General features: G+C 37.3%; 1 protein-coding gene across 8 annotated transcripts in view; it reads left to right on the forward strand.

The window, feature by feature from the left end:
- Positions 1 to 27,922, forward strand: part of LOC125853694 (RGS1-HXK1-interacting protein 1) — a 1,101,770-nt gene that overhangs the window by 12,365 nt on the left and 1,061,483 nt on the right. For 4 of the 8 annotated variants that reach the window (XM_049533428.1, XM_049533427.1, XM_049533426.1 and 1 more), the window contains exons 5-8: positions 150 to 286; positions 358 to 422; positions 1,151 to 1,209; positions 1,317 to 1,431. In XM_049533428.1, the coding sequence (XP_049389385.1) occupies positions 150 to 286; positions 358 to 422; positions 1,151 to 1,209; positions 1,317 to 1,406 (351 nt within the window). In that variant the 3' untranslated portion in view covers positions 1,407 to 1,431. Of the gene's footprint in view, positions 1 to 149; positions 287 to 357; positions 423 to 1,150; positions 1,210 to 1,316; positions 1,760 to 27,922 lie in introns of those variants that run through there. The other 4 variants (XM_049533424.1, XM_049533423.1, XM_049533422.1 and 1 more) reach the window with 2 other exon arrangements.

A 27,922-nucleotide genomic window follows, 5' to 3' on the forward strand; every position in this document is an offset into this window, starting at 1 on the left:
TTGTTCATTCAAATTAAAATTTCACTTAATTTGTATGCATCTCGTACTAAACTTCCATTGGGAGTTCTGGCCCAGCAGCTGACATGATTGAGTCTCGTGCATATGCCATCTTTTTTCAATCTGATTAAGGTAATACTTAAACTTTTCAGGCCAAGTTTATTAAAGCTGAGAAGAATGTGAAAGAGTTGGGCCTGTCTGTTGGCTTAATGAAGAAAGAGAGTAAAAAGTTGCTTGAAAGAGCATCTCTTGCTGAAAAGGATATGAAACGCGGCCATTCTGACCTCATGTAAGCTGTTTCTGTATGTTTGTTTGTATCTTATCTCTGTAGTTTCTGCATTTGATCATTTAGATATTTAGGGTTGCTGGGAATCAGATTCAAAGTGTTGCAAAATCTGTCTACAAGGTTGAAGGTCAAGCTGCTGGTTAGTGTACCCTGGTTTCCTTATTATTTTACAAATATGTACTTTTTCTCATATCCTCCATTACCCACTGCTTCTCATTGTTTGCTACACGAGTCTGCAACCTATGTTTTCTCTTGAATGGACCCATGGTCTAGCAACCAAATTATCTCCACTAAATTAACAGAAAGCTTGAGTTTTTGGACAAAACTAGGTTTGCTTTGCTACATGAAGAAAGTTTTAGGTTATACAAATTCTGGTTCCATAAAGCTTGCACTTTTTCCGGATTGCTTGAAGTGCCTGGTTTTGGAGAACTACAAAGGAAAAAAAATATTAAGGTCCTTATCGGAAACAGATGTAAGGACAGGCTAGTAGTGAATAAACCTGTTGTTTTGCTTAAATCGGAGATTTTTTGATTGCTCGGTATCTTGTTTTCTGCCTAGTGATGTTGATTTAGATTGTTGTATTTTGAAAAGTTACCTTTTATTAATTCGACCCATGTCCTTGCATCAAATGACTTGACAGACATGGAAAATCAGGCCATACCTTGTTTCATTTGTGTTTTATGTAAGGAAAACTTCCCTTTAACCAATGACTCCTTATGTCATTTGTATTTTTTGTAATAAACACAACACTACTTTACTAAAGGTAGTAGGATGGATTTTCTGGAAACTTCATTTCAAACCCCCCAAGTAAAGCTTTGTTGATGTGCAATAAAAAACTTAATGCAACTTATGTTTCTCAACTGATAGATTTGATGGATGTGCTGCGGGAAATTCCAGGTAGAGAGGCATTAAAGCTAAGAGCAGAGGTATGGTGAATGAATATTATTTGCACGTGTTCATCAATTTCTACTATCTAGTTTTTGATTTATATCTGCATTGGATTTTTTCATCCTTACCTGAGTATATCACTCAGGTTGCTTCTATGGCGTCACATCTGCGTCAACAAAGAACTGCAATTGACAAAAGGATTGTCAAAATTTCTGAATTAGGTGTTCCTATATGAGAATTGCCAATTTCAGAAGAAATGATTTAAGACCATTGCACTGATTTTGGTTACCTAATAACTTAGGATGAGAATCAAAGAGGTCCATGACATATGGATGAACAATGAGCTGTGCATTCTCCTACATCGTTTAAGCTTTTGAATGCAATTTGTTTGTAGGAACTGTTACGGCATCTCTGTCGTAAGATTACATACCATAAACTGTAAGCTTGTGGATTTTTTTGTATGTTTTGAGTTGGCTCTGTGCAGAAACTATGATACACAAGAAATGAAAAGGAGATGTCTTCCCTCTTATTTGTCTGCCCCTTCCACCTAAGGTGTGGTGGGGCGAAGTGGGGATTAGAGGTTCCACATATCTTGGTCCATAAGCAATTAATTTAGTTTTACTAGTTAGAAATCCTCCGTTTTCTGCATCATTTGCCTGTGGGGCTGGCTGTGCACAATCTGAACTGATTTATCTTTTTGGTTTGTCCAACTTCGAATTTAGGTTATCTGGTTTGGTTTTAGCATTTCAGGATCAGTTTACGGTTGAGCACATTTAGTAACAAACCGCCTGAAAATCTCCGAACTACTTTAGTTTAGTTACTATCTAATAAAAGGGAATAAGCACACAATTCCCCGTCAACAGCTTGCCGTCATAGGCTACTGGTATTACTTTGTTTGTTCTAGGGACTTGATATTTCCCACTTTGCTTGTTCTAGGAACTTTATTTTTCAACTGTGCTGACCGCAAAACCAATATTATTTCCTCTGATCTCGATTGCACCATTGTGCTGGTAATTGGTTGAGTTCAACTACTTTTTATAAGTCACATTCAATGGATAATGCCCAAATAGGTCACACATGCTTTCACAAATTCGCTAATGTCATGTTCATGTACTGTATTTTTTTTGGTAATAAAGGAGATACTTATGGATCAATACAAATAAGTGGCAGAGCATTGTTTCTGCTAAAACTGTTTTAGGGGCCAGAGGTATCGACATAATATAAGTTACAATCATCTGCAAGTATTGCACGTACGTCTAAATAAAGGAAGTTTTTACTTTGTCTGCCTCTAACGTTGTTGAAACAAACAATGGCGGAACTCTCCAAAAAGCAAAAGAGTTAGCATCTGTTAGCTTAGATCCCCCTTTAGCTAAAGCATCTGCCACTTGGTTCTCTTCTCTGAACATTTATTGGACTGGGGTTCCCCAGCTTGCGCATTAATGCCCTGCAATAACACAAAAGGTTGGATTGATAGGAGATCACTCCCTATCCAGGGAATGTTGGTGGGGTTCTAAGGATGAGGCAAAAGGATTAGCTTCTTGAGATGCTTTGAATAAATTGGAGAAGTAACGATAGACTTGGTTTTTAATGCCATCATAGTCGTATAACCACTGACCACTCTCATTTTGTAGATGAATTATGTGGTTTCTGCATTGTCTGTTTAAGGTTGTTGTATGGAAGAACCTTATATTAGAGTCTCCATCGTTAAGCCATTTTACCTAGATTTTAATTTTCAAAAATCTTCCTCGAGTTTTAAGATATGATTATATTCCAGTATAAGGGTGGCTTCTAATTCATGAAGGAAAGAGCTGGTAATATAGTTAGGGGTCTTTGTATTCCTTCTAACCCTTCTAACCGTTTTTTTTTTGAGGAAGATGTTTCCAAATTTAGTATTATTCTATATTGAAACATCGTTTTCAAAGTCGGAGATAGCTCCTGATATAACTTCTTTCTTGTCTCAACTTTTTATGATAATATCTTTTAGATCTGGGTGTGAAGTTCACATTGTTTCAAAGAGGAATAGCTTATTACGCTTAGCAGACCTAGCCTGTGTTAAGGATAAAAGGAGGGGACAATGATCAAAGTGTGTTTGGGGTAGGTGATGACTCAGGCGTTTGGAAACAGTGTATCCATTTTTCGTTAGCCAAAATATGATCTAATCTTTCAAGGATTAGATGAGATTTGTTCTTAAAAAGTTTATTTAGCCAGGTATATTTTCCACCCTTAAACCCCATGTCTATTAGCTTGCAATAATTGACTACGTCCCAAAAGTCGCTTGTACGAGGCTTATTAATAGGTCTTCTATTTTTTCAGGTCTAGACAAAAGTTTGTTCAAATCTTCTCCTGCTATCCATTTATTATCGTAGTTGTCTTTTATTTTCCTAAGGTTATCCCATAGTATTTTACACGAGTTTCTGTAAGTACTAGGATAAATTCAACTAAGAAGCCATGACTCGTTAGTTGAACATACCTTGACCATTGCATGTATTCCCTGTCCAGTTGTAGCAATGTCATCTAGTGTCATCCCAAAGGACCACCATTCCACTGGAATTGCGTACTGCTAGGACTTGGATCATCCTATTGAAAGGGAAGTCGTCTACTAGTTCCTGATGGTTTTCCATTTTAGTTTCTACGGGGTGGTTTGTTCCAATCCATAAGAGACCTAACGTTTCTCCTAAATTCTGGCTCGTTTCCTCCTCTACAATTCTATATTATGAAGTTCATTGAGTTGTTGAGGTTGGAGGGGTTCAATTCTGACATTTGTACTGGGTTCAGTTGGTTCCCAGCCCTTATCATTGGGTTCATTATTACTATAAAGCTCCCTAGCTCCGGGTTTTATGGAGTTCTTATATCTAGCAAACTTTTTTGTAGGTTCGGAGGGCAGATGAGTGTATATTTTTTTTACAAATCTCCCTTTGAATAACATTACTTTAATATCCTTTGGAATCATGATTATGTTCTTGTTTCTCACATGAGTACTGGGGCCTCCTCTAACTCCCCTATGCTTTGATTCACTTCTACGATTTGCACTAAGTTCTTCAGGGGAGGGGAAGGACGGGGCTATGATGGTACCTGGAATGATGAAGCCACATGGTTTGGAGTTGTCAGAGGTGTCATCTCTATTGTACTGACATGGATGATAGGTGGGTTGGCTGGAGGTACCTTGAGAGCTATCATGAGGTTGTTCCAGGGAGTTATCACTACTTCTGGGATCTGTTGAGGAAAAAAGAAGGGAGGGAATATGACATGGTCTAAGTTTGTTACCTAGATCAATGGGTTGTGTAACGACATCTCCCAAGTAGGGACATAATAAAAGAGAATATGGGAAACAATAGAGATAGGTGAGATTGAAGAATAGAGGTCATCCAAAGATGGGTATTGTAGGCTTCCATTGCTAGCCTCATTCCCTCTAAGACTACCTGAGATATAGAGGTCGTGTTTTGGACCACTATGACAACTCAACCCTCCAAAGTCGCCGAGAAGGACTTGGCATGATCTGTAAGCCCATTTCCACCCAAGAATGTGGGATCACATTCTGAGGGAGAGCCTGAGTGGCGTAAAAGGTGTTCCCTCCTATAGTTACTGAGAAAGTTTGGAGGAGAGGAAAGGGAGCTCGGAAGGGGGCTGGAGAGTTCATTTGGTTTACTGGAGTCTGACTGTGGGAGGGACGAGCAGTGTAGGGGGGAATGTTCCTATTCAAAGGGGATCTCCTTTGTTGAGACAAGATTGGAAGATGAGGCATTATGGCTTAAAGGAGGGAGGCCATTAGTAATTATACTGATGGGAATATTGACTATCTTAGAGTGTTTATTGGTTAAAGTGGTACTAGGTATATTCAAGCTTAGTAGGATTTTATCAATAAAAAGGGGTTTCTATAATTGGAAGGTCATCTAGATTCTTTAGGGGGCCACTAGGATGTAGGGACATTTTCTTCTCACCACATAAATTAATATTAGGTGTGTTACTATTTGAAGTGTTATGTAGGTGAGTTCAACTATAAGTATTAGGGGCGTAGGTAGTGTCCATATGTTTATTAAAGATTGGCTGCATTATGGCTTTTGTACTTTCTCCTGAGATCGAAGAGTCGGTTATCATTCCCTCTATGTGGGTAGAGTATGCAATTGTAGGTATTTTAGGGACCAACTTAGGGGGCGTTATAGTATGGTAGGGCACCGTACATGGGGTTTTTGCTAAAATCTCTGTTCTTGTGGAGCACTCAACTTGGGAGTTATTATCAGTATTTTTAATAATTTAGTTCCTTGATTAGTTTACTTATATCAGCCTTAGTGTTGTCATTTGACCTAACGTTCGGGTCTACTCTTTTGCACTTCATGTACCTGACCTTGGGATCGAGTCACCGGAGGTTGCATATCTATTTGTTTTTTGAGACTGAGGGTGTATCTCCCGGATTTGGCTCTGGGAACAACTACTTGGATTAATAACATTTATGTGACCCTTATGATTATGGTTACCAAGATCCATGGACTCGATTATGTTGGAACTTTTTATATATTTAAAAACTTGGGAATCAAGGAATTTACCTGTAGATGCTTCAAATAAATTAACGTTAATACCAATTTCATTCGTGTTTCTCTGTCGTTTGTTCTGTTTGGATCGTCTGAAGTAGTCGATTGTTTTCCAGTTTTCCTCTATGTTATTATAGTGTACCTCGGTGTTCTGTCTCTCCTCGTGCGGTTTATTAGTGTCTTTTTCCAGATCCATCCAATCCGTGTTGCATTTTTTGGCTTTTGAACTCTAGTAGTTGATGATGTTATGATCTAGAACCACCACAATTATTGCAAAATATGTTTTATCCTTCATAGACTATGTTCTGCTTGTGATGACCAATATAAATAAACTTTCAAACTAGTGTCTAATGGAACTTCAACACAATTACGTGCAAAATGATTTCCAAAAAGTGAGTTTCCTAAGCGTCTATATTGACGCTGTGATCAATAATTTGATAGCATGATGGTGTTTGGGGGGATTTCGAAAGCGGATAGCTCATGTGTGGTAGATTCAAAGTGCTCATGTTTGGCTTTGAGGTAGGCTTCAGTTTACTTTCTTGATTGAGCTTCTTAGATAAGGCCTAGTATTAGATTTCATGTAATTTTGGATGGTATTTGCCGGGTATTTAACTTTCCTCTTGTTATTCCATCCTTTCTTGATTCCGTAGGAGCCTTGGGCTTATTGTGGGTGTTTGGATCCTTAGTTTAGGTTGTGGCTTCACTTGTGGTATAGATGATCTTTCTTATCCTTGTTAGGATTTATTCGTGGTGGCCTTAGACTAGGTTGTACATTAGATGTTTTAGGTTGTGTTTTACCGCCTCGTAGTTATGATTTGCTCCCTTTAGGGCTTGTTTTGGGTGGTTCTCCTTGCGTTGATGCTTGTGACCTTGGTGGCTCGTCGAAGCCATGAGTTGGTCCTAGTTGTGCTAAATCTGGGACTAGAACAGTGTGATTGGGGTAGGGCATTGTCCCTTGAGTTTGCTCCCCCTTCTATTATTTTGAAATCTCTTCTTGATACCTTTGCTTGTTGATTAGTGGTGAGCATGTTGTATCCTTATTGAGCTTATGATTATACTGTTGGGCCCTAGTCTTTATGTGAGGACAGATTGGATCCCAGGTTAGTACTGTTTGCTTTGGTAGCATGATTTCATTGGCGGTATAATTATTTGATTTTGAGTGCCTTGTTTGAATGCATGTGATGACATGCATTGCATTGTTTGATGATTCTCACGGATTTTGTGGTACGATCCCGGTCCATGCATTGACATATTTATCATTTATGATGAGATATCTTTTTACTCGGTTTTTATTCTAAACTTGTTTTAATAAGAGTCGTACCACCTGAATCACTTAACTTACTGATTTTTGAGATTACGAGGCATTGAGGATGTGCTTCTTTTTCTACTTGAGATACTAGAGACATCTGTGATGTTCTCACTCTTTACTTGACTAGTCGATGCATCGATGCTCTTTCTTACATGCTTTTGGTCTTGCTGGCGCCCTTGGGAGTTTATTGGTTGGGTAGTTGGTCCCATTATTGGTTACTCACGGTTCGGGGCCATTACTTCTGGTTGAGGCTGATGCACACGGTTCGAGGTCATTACTTCCAGTTTGAGGCTGATGCTCATGGTTCAAGGCCGTTATCTCCAAATCGAGGCTGATATTGATGGTTCGAGGCCATTATTCCCAGTTTGAGGTTGATGCTTTACGATTCGAGGCGATTACCTCTGATTAGAGGGTTGGATGGTTACTGATGGTCTCGTTGCTCACCATACATTCATATGCATCACCATTCACCAGCATAGTTGTTCGTTTATTGTGATAACACTCAACTACACCTCATCCAATACTAGGTGTAGGCGATCACAATCTAGTATAAACCCAAGAAAGAGTTGGGTCGATCCCACAGGGAGTGATACAAGTTAGAATTCAGTTACGAAGTGAAGGGCATGTTCTAATCGATTGTAGGAATAGAAATTATCGAGATCATTCAATTAAATCTAAGGGGTTAACAACAAATGTCAAATGGGGGGGGGGGGGGGGGGNGTTAAGGTTTGTTTAACAGCTATAGAAAACAGGGGAGTAATCAAGTAGATAAGGGATACTTGGGGATGTGATCGATTAATTGTCAATTCCGCTATACGGGTGATTATTAATCACCAAAGTTTGCTGAATGTTAGTAGGTAGGCTAAGCTTTAGATGTAATAGCCATCCTTGATCAACTATCACGAATTAAGTGAGTTCTCTCGAACCTCAACAAGCATCAACTACAAACAACTCAAAACCTTAATTTATCTACTCTCTCGAGCTAGATAGGTAGGATCGAATTAAGATTCACTCTCTCGAGCTAAACCCATAACAACCCAATCAATACAATCATCAATCGATAATTTTAATTCTAAAACCTCTCTCTCGAGCAAGCATAGAATGCTAATCTAGAACTGCATTTGCAACTACAATTCATAAGTGAAAACTCAATTACCAACTGAACCCACTTCAAAATAGCATTTAAATTAGTAATTACTAATACCCATAAGCTAAATTAGACAATCAATCACATAATCATACCCCAAGAATGGAGGTTTTAGCCATACATCATAAAAAGCAAGAAATCAATACCAATTACGTTCTCCATAATCTGGGTATTGCAATCCACGTCATTACAATGATCCAAATTGCTCAATATCAAAAACCCAACTCAAAATCTACTAGAAAACTCCTAAAACTAAGAAAGGTATTGTTCAAAACGAAAGTTCCAAGTTCAACAATGGAGAAAATTACTTAGGATATCACTGGGCTCATTTTGAATTTTAATTTATACGATCTCAAATTTTGGCATTCAGGGTCATTCGATGGAGTTAGTCGAGCATCGCTGACCAAGTTGGCGATGCACCAATGGCTCCATTCAATCACCAATTTTCTTTGTCTCTTCATCCTTCAGACCCTGTAACTTTAGGCGATCCAAGTTTGTGTTGCCGATCCATTTGGCGGTTCGCTGAATGTCCAAGTCCATCGCCAAGTTGGCTTCTCACCAAGGCTGGCAGGCTGGAACTTTAGGCGAGCTAAAGTGCCAATCGGCGAATCGCCGAGTGGCTTTGGCGATTCTCAGCTGATAGATACTGAAACTAAAATAACTGAATGTAAAGTCAAAGCATTATTTTTAAAATCATAACATAAGCTTAAATCATAGTCTTTGAGGAATTCATAAAAACCTTTGAAGAAAACATAGTTCTTTCGTGGGATATTTACCATTAATCGGCATAGATCATGTGAGCTATAACATGGAATTCGGTGTCTTTACCGCACCGAAAAGAGATTTTCCTACTTTTCAAGGTAAGGACCATACATATTAGTTTAGGTGAATCCACTATCTATGTTTTTCTAAGACAAATCCTACGGGGCACGTAGTTAGGGACAAATGAATTGCTTCTAAAGACCAAATCTCTAGGAGCTAGCAGTAGGGCCTCCATTCCAAATTTCTCTCGGTGTTAAGTAATAGAAATAAGCATAATAATATCATAATATTTGGGAAGGTAAGAGTCTTGTACTACCAACCCAATCATAGCTTCATATCGTAGAATAAATCCTTTCAAAATCACGATTCCATAACATATTCATAAAGACACTTATCTCAAAGCATCTAAATTATTATATCTAAAAATATATTGAGAGATACTTTATTTGAAAACATCATAATTTCAAAAAAATCTGATAATTTGATAAATACATTCTAAAAAGCACAATTTTGAGCCATAAAATGCTTGCATGCTATATATTCATGAAAATATAATTGAAAATGGAATTATAACCAAAATCATGCAATTAAAGATTAATAATGAAGAAGAAATTGAATTTTAATAGAACCCATGAAGATCATAAACACTCTGGTTTTAGAGAAATCATAACTTGAAGAAATTGGGGTTTCTTTGGAACTCAATGGATGAAGGGAAACCCACTTATGAAACTTGAATGAATTTTTTGATAGAATCATTGAACTTGAAACTAAATGTAGTTTTATTGAACTCTTCAATAAAGTAATGCACTTGAAATTACATAAAATAATACTTATTTAAAATAATGCACTTGAAGCAAAATATATTTTCTTGAAACTCTTCTAAAATAATGCACTTGAAATTAAAGATATTCATACTCTCTTGAAATACTTCTTGAAAATAATGCAATTGAAGTAAAATATACCTTCTTGAAACTCTTCTAAAATAATGCACTTTAAATTAAAGATAATAATATTTTCTTGAAATACTTCTTGAAAATAATGTAATTGAAGTAAAATATACTTTCTTGAAACTTTTCTAAAATAGTGCACTTGAATTAAAGATAATAATACTTTCTTTAAATACTCCTTTAAAATCTTGGACATATTTTATTTGTGAAACTAATACATATGAAATACTACGATAAAATTTTTAAGTAACTTTGATTAGAAAGTGGTCCAAATGGTATAATAAGCATATATCATGAATCAATAATCATTAATGACATGAAGTACCATCATTTTGATGATCAAGAATCAATGATAGGAGATAAAGGAATTTAAAATCATAGAATCTTGGGTAAAATCCATAGATTTGATCTTAAAAATATATATTGTAGAAGTAGAGTGTGAGCAAGATCAAAGTTCCCCACTTTAATAATCTTACATACCTTAAACGCTTTATGAATCTTGAAGTGTCACGATCCAAAATTGGACGTGATGGCACTCGTGTTATCCCACCAAGGCAAGTCAGCCTAAAACTCAATAATTACGATAAAATGCGGAAATTTATAATCAACTTAAAAATAACCCCAAAACCTGGTCACGTGCACAAGCCTCTAAAGTATTACAAATGAATCGAAAGAAAACATAAGTCTGTTGTCTCTAAAATAGAACAAGATCATAAACAGGAGTAAGAAGGTCCGCTTAGATGACAAATAACTACCTCACAAATCTCCACAGGAAGCCTCGGAAAATAAGAGAATAGAGAGTATCACGAAGGTTCGGGCTAGTAACCTACAAAAATGTAGAAGCAAGGGGTGAGTACCAAACCACACGGTACTCAGCAAGTAAACTTCTAAAACACAAGCTAAGGGAATAGAATACGGGTCTCCTTACACCCCAACCGAACCTCCACTACTACAACCTGCATAAAATCAGCCCAACCTAACAGTTCACAATTTACAAAGCACACAGCTCAGCAACAACACTCTTAACAATATCATATTCTCAACAACAAGCTCAATATTCATCAATCATAAGTTCCACAGAAAGGCACTCACAAGATCAACAACACACAAGATCAAGCTCACCAATGATAAAGATGTCAATGTAATGAAATGCAATGTCAAGTATAATGATGCATGTCTGACCTATTGATACACACCCATTGTCTCTCAGTCTGGGACCCATGGGGGACATATCTGCCCATGCATCTATCGCGGCGCGCGACACGTCCCTCGATAATAGTATCCATCGCGGCGCGCAATACGTACCTCGATATATAGTATCCATCATGGCGTGTGACACGTCCCTCAAAATATAGTATTCATCGCGGCGCGCGATACGTCCCTCGAAATGGTACATCCTCTTTAATTTCTTATTCTTTCTCAATTCACACAACACTTGTCACAACCATGTCTCAGAACAATGCAAATGACATGTTCACACAAATAATGAGGAGATGACCATTTTCATAACATTGCACAATTCACAACAACACAATCATATTATTCAACACCAACAATGATTCAATAAGTCTTTCAAAATCATTTTCAACACATCACACAATAACAATTAATCACATTGCATTTTATTACCCTTTTTTATCGTTAGAATTATTCAACAGGGACAAGTCAACCTATCACCAAGTCCCATTACTCCCCAACACATACCACAAGGAAATACACGACTCTATGCACTTAACAAGGGTTTAGAAATTCACTTGCCTCAATCAATCAAGAATTCACTCCGGAACTTGAGCCTTCCCCTTTCGTTGAACTTCCAACTCAAAGATATCTATTTACATTAATAATCACAATAAAATTTCGAAACTAACAACACTCATATCACTATATGTCTAACATAGACCCAAAAACTCACATCGAATCTATAATCAAGTTCCTATATCTTAATGGTAATTAACATGTCAACTTTTTCAATTTTCTCCAAACTTCAAGCGTAAGGTTAAGCCTTACTTCCTCCAATATCATAATTTAATGGTATCATATATTACAATACACCTAAAATTTAATTACATATTTCAATATACCAAAATTTGATTCATATCCGACAACAAAATTTCAGCTACAAAATAGTATGCGAACCTAATTTATAACATCACAGGTCGTAACTATGAATACTATCACACAATCAACAACTTCAATCATTGTTTCATGATTATCCCTCCATCTTTTTTTCCCTTAATTTTTCCTCTCTAAGTAGACGTTATTAGAGACACTTACTGCTAACCTCAAATTAATAACCAATAAAAATCACCCTAAGTGCTATCAAAGTATTGATAAGAAAATTCCAAGAAGGAATTAAAGTGTACGAACTTAAAATAGAAGTTCTTACCTGAAGCAACAAATATTCCTTTTCAAAATAGAGATTTTGAGCGTCTGCTGTAGGGTTGATATTATTTAATTCTAATTTTTCATATATAGCGGCCAAGTGGTGTAGGGTATTAATAAGTTATGGGCTTGACCCATTAACTATCAATTAAATAAATAAATTATAATATATATACCCATCAATTAAATAATCGTAGTTATCGAATAGTTTAAAATTCTCAAAACAACTTCATCGACTAATCATAAATGACTCGAAACAACTAATGGGAGGGGTAAAATGGTTATTTATGAAAATTTCTAAATATGACCTTACGGGTCGTTACATTATTCACCACTAAAAAATCATGTTCATCCTCGAAAATAAGGAAGAATAACTGACATTATCAAAAGCCTAAGTTATGACTTACCAGTCGATGTTCATATCTCTAAGTGAACTCCTCCTTAAGACCATTTTCTATCAAAATCAACAACTAAGGGCTGAACTTTTGAATCAAACTTTTGAAGATCTATAAATCAAGAGTGATTATCAACTAATCCATGAACCTAAACTAAATTGAAATCCACTGGACCATAACATAACCATCATGACAAATCTTTTCTCACATAACAAAGATAACATTGATACCGACTACATTCAAAAGTGAACTTTAACCAACCACCACACACTCACAATGCACAAACCATCATAGATCTTATCAAGATTTCCTTTGCACACCACAATCTTTTCACGAGCTTAAGTTATAAAAATCTTAACTTTAGACATCAGGTACTCATCAAAGGAGGATTAATTTATCTAACCCAAAAAGAAGAACAAGATCAAGTAATCACCCAACAAGCGGTACACCCAAGTATACAAAACCTCTAACAATACTTATTGAAAATGCTAGATCAATAGTTATGACTATAAACTAACCTTACAAATAGTAAAACTAGACCCAATGGTCCTCACATTCAATCACACCTAGTCAAAACGTGACCTCGACGATTATATGAATAATCGTACAACTATAACTATTCACGATAGCTCTTTTATAAGTTCTCATAAGCAAGGTAATACGTATAACGCTATTGGAAAATTTTAACTACCCCAAGGCAACACAATCTGCCATATCTGAAATGTTCAAGTCTATCCAATCATCCTACCTACCAAGAGGACATCACAGGATCGGTACACCCGATGCACCACAAGGAATCCACCCAAAGATGTGAAAATACGCGTAGCATAAGCAATGAATCATACTCCAAATAATGTACGTCCAGTACGAAAAAGGTGGTCACATAAAAATATACGAAAGCAAGGTCGAATAACACAAGATACTCCTTCCATAGTACCCATATAAAAAAATTCCATTCATTTGACGCCATCTCTCGCTTTTTAGCCACCCACAATCACCAATCTAGTCCTTATTATAATTGCACACATACTTGGTTTATCGAACCCCACATGCTCTTCACAATACTCCATTGAAGCCAACCCTCCTAATACTAATAAATCATCATAACCACACTGATCATTTACCTTACTCTCAAACCATTACTAGTATCTAAGTCTTCTGAGCAAACACATTATCGCCTCCAATTTTTTTGAACTATGACTCTCTCTCTTTCCATGTACTCATTCCATGATACGGGTCATACCCAAGACTAATAGCACTAATTACAATTTGATAGTACTTTCTCATCGAAATAAAGCTATTAAATCACGTCCAATGTCAACTCCACACAATCTTTCACATACCAAGTTTCAACTATTATTCAAACCATCGTATACCTCATACCAATACTTAAGAAATTCTTGGTCACTCCAATAATTCGATATACTATAAGTTCATAACCTCTAAAGTCTACACCCTATCAAATGCCAATGTAACACATCATAACAAGCCTGTATCTTCCCATAAACAAAGTAGTTTCAATCCCCTCAAAATCCTCATTAATCATGTAGAACTGTAGGTTTACACCATTGAACATTCATAAGTTACCTATCATAATTTGAACAATCTAGCTCGACATAACCACATAGAATCTTCCATACATCATTGCTTGTAACCCAAACCAAAACTCTATCCTTATAAAAGTTGATGGTAAAACCCTAGTAAGTTTATACCGAATAAATTCACATCCATTGTCATATTAGAACTTATATATTAAAATCCATACATCCTTCAACTTCGAACCAAGAGTCTATATGAGAGGTCTTATTCCTTCACATCTCTTAAATTCTTTCCATGACGCAAGTTTTAAATACCTTGAACTCTTCAATACACCAGACTCTTTTTCTTTGCGCTGACTTGCTTACCAATCTTATCCTTTGACCAACATCCCATGATATTTTACCTTATACTTTAAACCTAAACTTTAAGAGAAGTACTTTCTTAGGCCCTTGAACAATCAAAAGTAAGAAACTCTACGACCAAAACCTGCACATGTTCTTCCAAATGCTCAATACCTGATGCGATCGATCATTTCTTATCTTACCAATCCATATCTTGATAGAAATACTGCCATGAACTTGACTCACAATGAAAAAAAATTGAATTCTTATTCCAACCATACAAATTACCAAACTCGAAACCAGAAAAAAGACTTATCACTACACTCGAGCCTATAGACTTCTTTCTCAAATCTTATACAATAGTTATACTTTTATCTCATATGAATGACACAACACTATCACCAAAATCAGAGCAAAAGAGATGTAACCACATATCTGAACCCAATTCTCCACTCTATATGAAGATACATCTTTTGCCCTTGCAATCAGAGTAAATATTCTTGTCCTCACCCCTTTTCGAAGGCTAAACTACATCCCACCAATTCCTTCCATTTATAACTCTAATTCATTTCAATTCTATTCGAGAGGAGTCTCAAAATATCCTACAATTTTTCATACGATCATGCTACTCACCAAATAGTAGCAAACCATAACTTTAGATACCCGCAAGTTGCAATTATCTTACATAGTCTGTTCAACCAACCATTTTGATGATATATTTACATCCTAAAATTACAATTCATCACGAACTCTTGTTACCATTATGCTTAGTAGCCATTGACATCATCTCGAAGTGAACCTTGTCATCGACATGAAATCTCAAACCCAACTATATCAATCAAATTCAAAGGACTAACTCAATTTTATACGCCCTTTCTTACTAAAATTATCAATTACCTTCACAAAAGTATACTCGTTGGAAATTCCTATACCCATAAGCTTGTCATCCTAATATTGATACACTTCCATTGAGCTTACGATGAAATCACCACTCATTAAAATCTTCAAGATACACTTCACAACCTGAACACATTAATACTGTATTAAAGATCCACCATTAAAATCTTTCTTATAAACAATGCTTAACCCTAATGTCTGCAGTAACAACTAGTTGGTTGCTCAAATGTGAATGCAACATTGAATCTCATTATACGAGCATGTGATACAACTGGTAACTCATTAAGTAGTTAGTATTCACACTTTACAATAGACATATCCATTTCCATGTACCAGTAGGACCACATTGCAAAAATTTATTAGATCCACCACTAAAACATATTATACCTACCGAGAAGATTGTACCCAAATAGCCCACACACTTCTATCCATTGAATAACTGCAAAACATTGTCAAATTCGTTCAGCCTCTCATCCAAAGTGATATGCATTCCTTCGTATATCAGATCCATAGCAAGAGTAACACAGTCCGTAACTCTAACCAAGAAAGAATTGGTACCATTGTAATAGTCGTATCATGACCCCCTTTGATAAACACTTAATATATAAAATCGTAGTAGAGAATCTGACCTCAATTGGTGCAACATCTTTCTCATCATTCACCAAGCAACCCATACATGTTATGACAACTTTACTTACTGTAATTTCCATAGATACAATGTTCATTACCTAGCCACACCTTTTATGATTCCATTTCTAATTGTTAAACCACTCAAGATATTGCCTATACCACACAATTAATATTTCTCTGTTGGGGCAACTAACCTAATAAGGGTAACATATTCATGAAGTCTCTTAAACCATTGTTCAAACTCATCATTCGAATATCCTCAAAATGCATTGCCAAGTCATCACCTTACTCAACCTTTTCAAATATGATTACACATCCTTTTCATAAGTATATCACTTCCACCTTAATACCAGATCTAACATCCAACCAATATACAACACAACAACTACTCACATGAGGAACTACGCATGAGTCATCACATAAGTGAGAGTGAATGGAATAAAACAAGAAGGACCAGAACAACAAAGGTTGCACGATAGAGATTCAAGAAGTGAAGATTTTTCCTAAAAGTTACTATAGCATCTCGAATATAATTAGAGACGTTATGGACTGTGAACACATCCACATGAACACCATACAAGTAGTGTCTCCAAATCTTAAGTGCAAACACCACTGCTGCAAGCTCGAGGTCATGAGTCGAATAATTCTTCTCATGCACCTTAATCTGTCTGGAAGCATAAGCTATAACCTTACCTCGCTGTATCAACACACAACCTAGGCTGACCCTGAATGCATCACAATAGATCACATAACCATCTGAACCCTTTAGTAGAGTCAAGACAGGAGCTGTAGTCAACCTAGTTTTCAGTTATGCAAAGCTTTTCTCACAATCATCTGACCACTGGAACTTAACCTTTTTCTGAGTCGACCTAGTCAATCCTTTCACGAACTACCTGTAATAGCCCGCCAGACCTAAGAAACTATATATCTGTAGCAAAGGTAAGTCTGGGCCATTGTTTCACTGCTTCTATCTTCTGGGAATCTACTCGAATTCCTTCCCTAGACATAATATGTCCAAGGAAGGCAACTGATTGTAACCAAAACTCGCACTTGTTAAATTTTGCAAATAACTGACGATCTTTGAGAGTTTGCAGAACAACTCTCAAGTGATTCGTATGTTCTTCCTCATTCCTAGAGTAAATGAGGATATCATCAATAAAGACCATAACGAACAAGTCCAAGTACTGCTTGAACACTCTGTTCATCAAATCCATGAAAGCTGCAGGAGCATTGGTTAGTCCAAATGACATAACTACAAATTCGTAATGACCATACCGAGTTCTGAAGGATATCTTCAGAATGTCACTATCTCTGACTCTAAGTTGATGATAACCTAATCTGAGGTCTATCTTTGAGAAATGACTAGCACCCTGAAGTTGGTCGAACAAGTCATCAATCCTGGGGATGGGATACTTATTCTTGATTGTGACTTTGTTCAACTGCCTATAGTCAATGCACATTCTGAGAGAACCATCTTTCTTTTTTATGAACAACACTACCCCATGGCGAAATACTAGGTCCGATGAAGCCCTTATCTAGAAGGTTTTTCAACTACTCTTTCAATTCCTTAAGCTCAGCTAGAGCCATTCTGTAAGAAGGAATAGAGATAGGCTGGGTATCTGGAAGAAGATCAATTCCAAAGTCAATTTCCCTTTCGGGGGAACTCCGAGAAGATCATCTGGAAACACTTCTGGAAACTTATTAACTACAGGGACTGACTCAAGGGTTGGGGATTCGGAACTACAATCCTTAACCCGAACTAGATGATAGAGATAACCCTTAGAGATCATCTTTCTGGCCTTAAGGTAGGAAATGAATCGACCCACAGGCGTTAAGCTACTACCCTTTCATTATAGGATTGGTTCGTCTGGAAACTGAAAATGAACAATCCTAGTTCTACAATCGACTGAGGCATAATAAGTATGTAACCAATCCATGCCTAGAATGACATCGAAGTTTACCATTTCTAACTCTACAAGATCTGCTGAGGTGACTTTCTGAGAGACTGTGACAGGGCAATTTCTGTATACCCGTCTAGGTATAACTGGGTCACCGACTGGAGTAGAGACTGAGAAGGGTTCCGAAAGAGTTTCTGGCCTAACACTGAATTGGACTGCTATGTAAGGTGTTACAAAAGACAAAGTAGCCCTTGGATCTAACAATTAATAAACATCAAGATCAAAGACTCGTAACGTACCAATGACTACATCAGGAGAATCTTCTTGATCTTCATGAGCCTGAAGAGCATAGAGCATGTTTTGGTGATGTCCGCCACCTGTACCAGATGAGTTACCCTGCTTAGTCGGGTGACTTGTTGGTGCTGCTGAAGTTGTAGACTGAGCTCTACCATTATTTCCTCCTTGTCTAGAAGGACAATCCTTCAATCTATGACCAGACTAACCACACCCAAAACATCCTTCCTTACCTGCAAGGCACTCGCCCGGATGGGTCTTACTACATTTTGGGCAAGTTGGGTAAGTTTTGGTGCCTGAAACTCTACCTTGAGACTTAGAGCCTGACGCCCTACCTTTCTGATCATTTTGGAACCTGGGGGATGGAACACTAGCTGATGAAAGGGCTGGAGTCGAAGACTTCTGCTGAAACTGCGAGCGATTTCCACCACCCAATTTTTGTTGGGAATACTCGTAGTTACCTATTCTTGCTTTCTTAGTCTCCTTAGCATGTTCCCTAAGCTTATCACCCTCAACCTGTTGAGCATGAGTCATGAGCCTAGAGATGTTCATGTCTCCCAACAACATAGAAATCCTGCACTCCGTTTTCACTAAGTCTGACACTCCATACATAAACTTATTCATCTGAACCCTGGAGTCAGCAACCATGTGAGGAACATACCTGGAGAGTTGGTTAAACTTGAGCCCATACTCTTGGACAGTGTTACCCTACCTTAAGTTCATAAATTCTTGGGCCCTTACTTCACTCAGCTCTATGGGAAAAACCTGTCCAGAAAGGTTTTGCTGAAACAATCCCAAGTAATAGGAGCTGCATCTGTACCCCTGCTCTCCTTCCACTGAGTATACCAAATATGAGCCACATCCTTAAGTTGGTAAGATGCTAACTCAACCCGATCATTCCCAGTTACCTGCATCACTTCAAAGATCTTCTTGACCTCATCAATGAAGTTTTGAGGATCTTCTCTAACTTGTGATCCTAAGAACTCTGGCGGATTGATCCTAACAAAGTCTCGCACCCTGGCTGCAGCTGACCCAACATTGGCATTTACCGGAACTGGAGCCCGCTGATTGTTCTGGTTGGCTACACTCTGAGCCAACATCTGAATAGCATTCCTGAATTCTGCATTCGACACTTCTTGATCAGGGACTGGAGGATCTATGTTTGCATTCCTAGCATTAACTCTACAAGGAGGCATGATCACTGAAATATAGAACGTCGAGTTAGAATGGAATTTAGATCATACCTTACGCACGATAAGAATAACAAGAAAATGAAGATTTCCTAAAACACTTTGTAGCCTCCCCCTCATTAGATGTGGTGCACGTCACACCTATGAAAAAGACTCTACTTAGTGTGGCTTTTAGACATCCTAGGACACTTAAACCTAGTGCTCTGATACCAAGTTTGTCACGCCCCGAGACTACCCTCGAGACGCGGACACGGGACCTAGGACCACAAGTGATCCCAAGCTAACCCTGCTGGCATGATCATGAGCATACTAAAGATAATAAACTGATGCGGAAGCTAAATCATAAATAAAAATGAAAAGATGGGGAATACCCATATACTATAACTGAGATAAATGAAAATTGATGAGTTTAATACAAAGAAGATATTAACTCAATACTAAGCTGAATCTAACTACGTCTGCAATTAGCCTCTTACTGACTAGAAATGTTGGGACAATCCCCAGCTAAGTCTAGCAAAAATTGAAACTAAAGGACTAAAAATACTGAAAGGAAACTCATGACTATTGTCCTCGGAGAATGAGTACTCACCACTGATTCTACTGAACTGGAGATTGGGAACCGATCTAAGCGTGATCTGAATGTTGAGAACCTGAACATACATCACGAGAAGATGTAGCGCATAGTTTGCGTCAGTACTTGAAAGGTACTGAGCATGCAGGATATAATACAGTTGAAATAACATATAAATGAACAAAGCAAATAAGCAATGACATAATTTGAACATGATATAGATTCTGAATGCTGTGATAACTGAATGCAGTGACCAATTTATAACATGCTGAAACTAAATACTGGATATACTGATAAATGGTCAATGCAATAGGAGTTGACTGAACTGTGGGAGCTACTAATAATCGATAATAAAACCACATGAGCTAAATGTGGAGTCCGATGTATACGCCTCATCGAGAGGACCCAATATACCCTGCCAGAGGTATAGAGGCATGCTGGCGTGATCACTGAAATGATGCCCACAGAGGGGACTTACAACCTACGTGGCTAGTAGTTCTGGGACTATTTGGGTACGCTGAACCCTAGTCCAACTCGGTATTATGCTACTCCCAATGGATTAAGTAATTAACACATTATGACTGAGTTTCTGTAAGCTACTAGATAGCTCGAACTGAACATGCAAACTGAGAATGCAACAATTAAACTGATATTGATGCATTAATAACTGAGGCATGTATAACTGAATAACTGAAATATCTGACCTTGCATGTGTAATTCAAGAACTAAAGAAATACATAGCTAGGGTTCTGGAATTCATGCAATAAACTGAATATTAACATACTAATCTGATTTTGATCATTCTAACAGCTAAGAACCCAATAATTCTAACATTCAAGAAACCCTAGGTCTAGTCATAATAAGGGAATCAAGAAACTGACTGAATTCTAGGGACCTAATGGGCGAAAGGAACCCACTAGTGAAATTCCACATACCCGGTGACGAATTCCACGGAGAAATCCTTTGATTTCTAGGCTGAAACTGAAGAAAACTTGCTACGTTCTTGGAGTTAGGGTTGGTCGCCTCATTCTCTTCTTACGCTTCTAATTTTCTAAGTTTTGATTAATGATTTGACTTAGGTAAGTTCTAGTTATGTTTCTAGGCTTAAACTGACTAAAACCTCATAATTTAGGGTCTAAACGATGTAGCTTAGGGGCCAACGAAATAGGAAAAGACCAAAATGACCCTGACTTAAAATCTGCTGAAGCGACCTACGAACTGATTGACGATCCATCGATGGATCCACGATCCGTCCTGTCAGTCCGTTGATGACTTTAGAGACCAGGTTCTGAGGGCCTCGACCTACGGATTGATCAACGATTCGTTGATGGATTCACGATCCGTCATGCCAGTCCGTCGATCGACTTTAGAGACCAGGTTCTGAGGGCCTCGACCTACGGACTGATCGATGATTCGTCAAGTTAGTCTGTGGGTCATGCCTTATAATGGTTTTGTCTGAATTTCTGGGGATGGTTGCAGATGTGAACCACGGACCACCAGTACGGGTCGTGGGTCACCCTACGGTCCGTGGGTAGCAACAGTGGGTTGCACCTGCAACTTTTGGATATCTGCATGAAGTTCTATTTTCAGATACGGGGTGTTACACACATGGCCATCTAAAAACATCTTGAGTCAAAGTAGGGTCACAACCCTTACAATAGAAAGTCTAAAAAGTGTCTAGTACAATGAAATGAAATGACAATAAAGCACTTGTCCTCGGATCCATGAAGACATACCACAAGCTTGACGATTGGACAACCCAAGCTTGAACTAGAAAAAATTGCCTCAAATGCCGAAACCTACACTTATAGAAAAATGTAGAAATATGGGTTAGCTCACAAAAATGTACTAAGTATGATAGGCATGCAGAAACCATGCTTAAAAAGGACATTATGGTAAAAAAACAAAACCATGCTAAATGCCAATTTGAGAAACATCATGAACTTTAGTATAAGAGGCATAAGATACAAGCATAATCAACATATAAGCCATTATAACACTTTGGAACCTTCACCTTAAGTAACCCTAAGCTATACTTGTGCAATGTAAGAATAACATCCCATACTACTATTCCTACTAAGTACCACTTTGAGGCCACCTTAGATGAACTTACCATTTTTCATACTTATCTTTAATCAATACTCATACATAAGGGACACATACATTTCATAAGTCATGACAAGGAAAGTAACTCATAATACAATCCAAGTAAAGCATGTATCATTACATTAAACATTTAAGTCAACATTCTCATTAGCTTCATTAAGAGCACATTCATTCATTAGACATTAAGACATTAGAGAATCACACCATGGCCCTCTCAAAGCCTACTCGTGCAATGCATGACTGACATCCCATACTACCACCCACACTTCATAGAGCCTCTTAAGTAATCATAACACGTATCTCACATGATGGGAATAAGCATTAACCGACATAGACCATGTGAGCTTAACATGGAATCCGGTGTCTATCCCACACCGTAAAGGGTTGGTCTACTTGCCTAAGGTAGGACCGGTTACATTTTAGCTTAGGTGGATCCACTAGCTAATAACCTATGTGGGCACATAGTTATGGGATAAGAAAGATGTTCATTGAAACTCGACCTAACGTGGGGAGAGCTTCCATCTTACCATATCCACTCGGTACTAAGCCACCATTCCCATAGAGTAGTTCATTTTCATTAACATTATTATACTTGAGAGTAATGCCATTGGCCTATCGACCCAAGGTACATTATTACACACATGAAAGGAATGCCATTGGCCTATCAATTCATGGTACATTATTAGGATAGCTCATTGAATCCACATGAAAGGAATGCCATTGGCCTATTGATTCAAGATTCAACATTACATTAGTTCATTGACTCATTATGAAAGGAATGCCATTGGCCTATCGATTCAAGACAAAGCCTTAGAATACTTCATTAGTCATTTATGAAAGAAATGTCATTGGCCTATCGATTCATGTTCATTAAGTCAAGATACATTAGTTACACAAGAAGAAGGTGTCTAAGCCTACCAATTCGAGGTACATCAATCAAGATTACCTTCATTTACACAAGAAGATGATGCCTTAAGCCTACCAATTCAAGATGTAACATTACATTGAAGAAACCTTTCACATATATCATCATCATTCATAAGTGTATAATTGAGAATAACCTTTCAATAATAACACAATTGCATTCTAGACATGATCACATTACTTGCATTGAAATCACAAAGCACATACATAGCATCATGATTATACATCAATCCTTTATAATTTGCCCTCCAAGGCCATGAATCACAATTCACCAACAAACCTAGAATACTACAATTTAGGCATGAATAATGACATAATTCAATAAACTAAATCAATATAAACTTAATCTCTTCACATGCTTCCATAATCAATCAATCCCAAACCACAATTCACAATTTAGTATTTTGGGGGAATCATGGGTTCATGGGGAAATTTTTATCATAAATCAATATTAATTCCTCAATTAAATCATAATTCATCATAAAACAATCAATTAAAACGTTTTGAAGTTGAACCCATGACTTAGATTGAAACCCTAACTTTTGGGGGAATTTGGAAACTTTGAAATCGTGTTTTGAAGGGACTCGTTGGATGGAAACTAACCAAGGATGAAGACTACCATACCTTGAGTGAAGAAGCTCCACGAAATGGGGTGAGAAAGATGAACTCTTGAACTCCAAACCTTGACTTCTTCTTCTTCTTCTCCAATGATGGTTTCTATAGAGAATTATTTGGAGAGGAGGTAGTTTCTATTTTTGAGTTTTGGGAATAATGAGTTATAAAAGGGTGTTTAATAGATTAAAAATCCTTAAGTAACTCTAATTAATCAAAATAAACCCACCCCTAACTAATCTAACCACCCTAGGAATTTACCACATTGCCCCCAACTTGGCTGAACTTAGGCAGAACTCAGGGGTGACCTACGCCAACCAACCCACAGACTGTAGGTGGGCTCACGCCCCGTCCTGCAGGTCTGTTTGTTTCAGCAACCCCTCATCTAGGGCCTTGACCTACGGACCTCCCCCACAAGGCGTGGATGGACCTACGAGGCGTAGATCCTAAGGTTTTTGACAACTTTGGGGTTTAGACTTTAGGGTCCTTCTCAAGGACCCTTGGTTGGTCCTTGGGGAGTCGTACCTAGACGTTTAACCCCTAAACCCTCAACCTAATCTCGAGAACTCATTTTACAACATAAAACCCCATAACAAACTCAACAACACACTCGTAAGGCTCTAGTTTCACCAACTAGTTTTCCGAGTCGTTACAACTAATATCAAAGTCTTCTAAGCAAACACATTATCGCCTCCAAAATTTTTGAACTATGACTCTCTCTCTTTCCATGTACTCATTTCATGATACGGGTCCCATCCAAGACTAATAGCACTAATTACAATCTGATAGTACTTTCTCTTCGAAATAAAACTATTAAATCACGTCCAATGTCAACTCCACACAATCTTTCACATACCAAGTTTCAACTATTATTCAAACCATCGTATACCTCATACCAATACTTAAGAAATTCTTGGTCACTCCAATAATTCGGTAGACTATAAGTTCATAACCTCTACGCCCCCATCAAATGCCAATGTAACACATCATAGCAAGCCTGTATCGTCCCTAAACAAAGTAGTTTCAATCCCCTCAAAATCCTCATTAACCATGTAGAACTGTAGGTCTACACCGTTGAACATCCATAAGTTACCTATCGTAATTTGAACAATCTAGCTCGACACAACCACATAGAATCTTCCACACATCATTGCTTGTAACCCAAACCAAAACTCGATTCTTATAAAAGTTGATGCTAAAACCCTAGTAAGTCTATACCGAATCAATTCACATCCATAGTCATATTAGAACTTATATATGAAAATCCATACCTCCTTCAACTTCGAACCATGAGTCTATATGAGAGGTCTTATTCCTTCACATCTCTTAAATTCTTCCCATGACGCAAATTTTATATACCTTGAACTCTTTAATACACCAGACTCTTTTTCTTTTTGCTGACTTGCTTACCAGTCGTATCCTTTGACCAACATCCCATGATATTTTACCTTATACTTTAAACCAAAATTTTAAGAGAAGTACTTTCTTAGGCCCTTTAACAATCAAAAGTAACAAACTCTACGACCCAAACCATGCACATGTTCTTCCAAATGCTCAATACCTAATGTGATCAATCATTTCTTATCTTACCAATCCATATCTTGACAGAAATACTGCCATGAACTTAGACTCACAATGAAAAAAAAATTAAATTCTGATTCCAACCATACAAATTACCAAACTCGAAACCACAAAAGAACTTATCACTACACTCGAGTCAAATGTCTGTAGACTTCTTTCACAAATCTTATACAATAGTTATTTTTTTAACCCATATGAATGACATGTAACACTATCACTATAATCTGAGCAAAAGAGATGTAACCACGTATCTGAACCCAATTCTCCACTCTATATGAAGATACATATTTGTCCCTTGCAATCAAAGTAAATATTCTTGTTCTCGCTCCTTTTCGAAGGCTAAACTACATCCCACTAATTCCTTCAATTTATAACTCTAATTCATTTCAATTCTATTCGAGCTGAGTCTCAAAATATCCTACAATTTTTCATATGAACATGCTACTCACCAAATAGTAGCAAACCACAACTTTAGATACCCGCAAGTTGCCATTATCTTACAAAATCTGTTCAACCAACAATTTTGATGATATAATTACATCCCAAAATTACAATTCATCACGAACTCTTGTTACCATTATGCTTAGTAGCCATTGCCATCATCTCGAAGTGAACCTTGTCATTGACATGACATCTCACCCAACTATATCAATCAAATTCAATGGACTAACTCAATTTTATATGCCCTTTCTTACTAAAATTATCAATTACCTTCACACAAGTATACTCGTTGGAGATTCCTTTACCCATAAGCTTGTCATCCTAATATTGATACACTTCCATTGATTTACGATGAAATCACCACTCATTCAAAATCTTCAAGATACACTTCACAACCTGAACACATTAATACCGTATTAAAGATTCACCATTAAAATCTTTCTTATAAACAATGCTTAACCCTAATGTCTGCAGTAACAACTAGTTCGTTGCTCAAATGTGAATAGAACATCGAATCTCATTATACGAGCATGTGATACAACTGATAACTCATTAAGTAGTTGTATTCACACTTTACAATCGACGTATCCATTTTCATGTACCACTAGAATCACATTGCAAAAAATTATTAGATCCACCACTAGAACATATCATACCTACCGAGAAGATTGTACCCAAATAGCCCACACATTTCTATCCATTGAATAACTGCAAAACATTGTCAAATTCATTCAGCCTCTCATCCAAAGCGATATGCATTCCTTCGTAGATCAGATTCATAACAAGAGTAACACAGTCCATAACTCTAACCAAGTAAGAATTGGTACCATTGTAATAGTCGTATCATGGCCCCCTTTGATATACACTCAATATATAAAATCATAGTAGAGAATCTGACCTCAATTGGTGCAACATCTTTCTCATCATTCGCTAAGCAACCCATACATGTTATGACAACTTTACTTACTGTAATTTCCATAGTTACAATGTTCATTACCTAGCCACCCCTTTAATCATTCCATTTCCAATTGTCAAACTACTAAAGATATTGTCTATACCACACAAATACTATTTCTCTGTTGGGGCAACTAACCTGAAAAAAAGGTAACATATTTATGAAGTCCCTCAAATCATTGTTCAAACTCATCATTCGAATATCCTCAAAATGCATCGTCAAGTCATCACCTTACTCAACCCTTTCAAATATGATTACACATCCTTTTCATAAGTATATCACTTCTACCTTAATACCAGATCTAACATCCAACCAATACACGACACACCAACTACTCACATGAGGAACTACACACGAGTCATCACATAAGTGAGAGAATGGAATAAAGAGATAAGAACCAGAACGACAAAGGATGCACGATAGAGATTCAAGAAGTAAAGATTCTTCCTAAAAATCACTATAGCATCTGGAAGATAAGTAAAGACGTCTCCGTACCGATCCTCGAGACTTTACTTATACTCGAATTGTACACATGTGAAACCTATGAACCTGGGGCTCTGATACCATTTTGTCACGACCCAAAATTGGACATGATGGCACTCGTCTTATTTCACCTAGACAAGTCAGCCTAAAACTCAAAAATTACGATAAAATGCAGAAATTTATAATCAACTTAAAAATAATCGCAAAATCTGATTGTCACGTGCACAAGCCTCTAAAGTATTACAACTGAATCAAAAGAAAACATAAGTTTTGAATGATGTTGTCTATAAAATAGAACAAGATCATACATTGGAGCAAGAAGGTCCGCTGAGATGACAAACAACTACCTCACAAATCACCACAGGAAGCCTCAGAAAATAAGAGAATAGAGAGTATCACGAAGGTATGGGCTAGTAACCCTACAAAAATATAGAAGCAAGGGGTGAGTACCAAACCACATGGTACTCAGCAAGTAAACTTATAAACACAGGCTAAGGGAATAGAATACGGGTACTCCTTACACCCCAACCGAACCTCCACAACTACAACCTGTATAAAATCGGCCCAACCTAACAATTCACAATTTACAAAGCACACAACTCAGCAACAACACTCTAACAATATCATATTCTCAACAACAAGCTCAATATTCATCAATCACAAGTTCCACAGAAAGGCACTCACAAGATCAAGTTCANACAATTTACAAAGCACACAACTCAGCAACAACACTCAACAATATCATATTCTCAACAACAAGCTTAATATTCATCAATCACAAGTTCCACAGAAAGGCACTCACAAGATCAAGTTCACCAATG

The sequence above is a fragment of the Solanum stenotomum genome, chromosome 1, assembly GCF_019186545.1.
Source record: "Solanum stenotomum isolate F172 chromosome 1, ASM1918654v1, whole genome shotgun sequence".
NCBI lineage: Eukaryota > Viridiplantae > Streptophyta > Magnoliopsida > Solanales > Solanaceae > Solanum > Solanum stenotomum.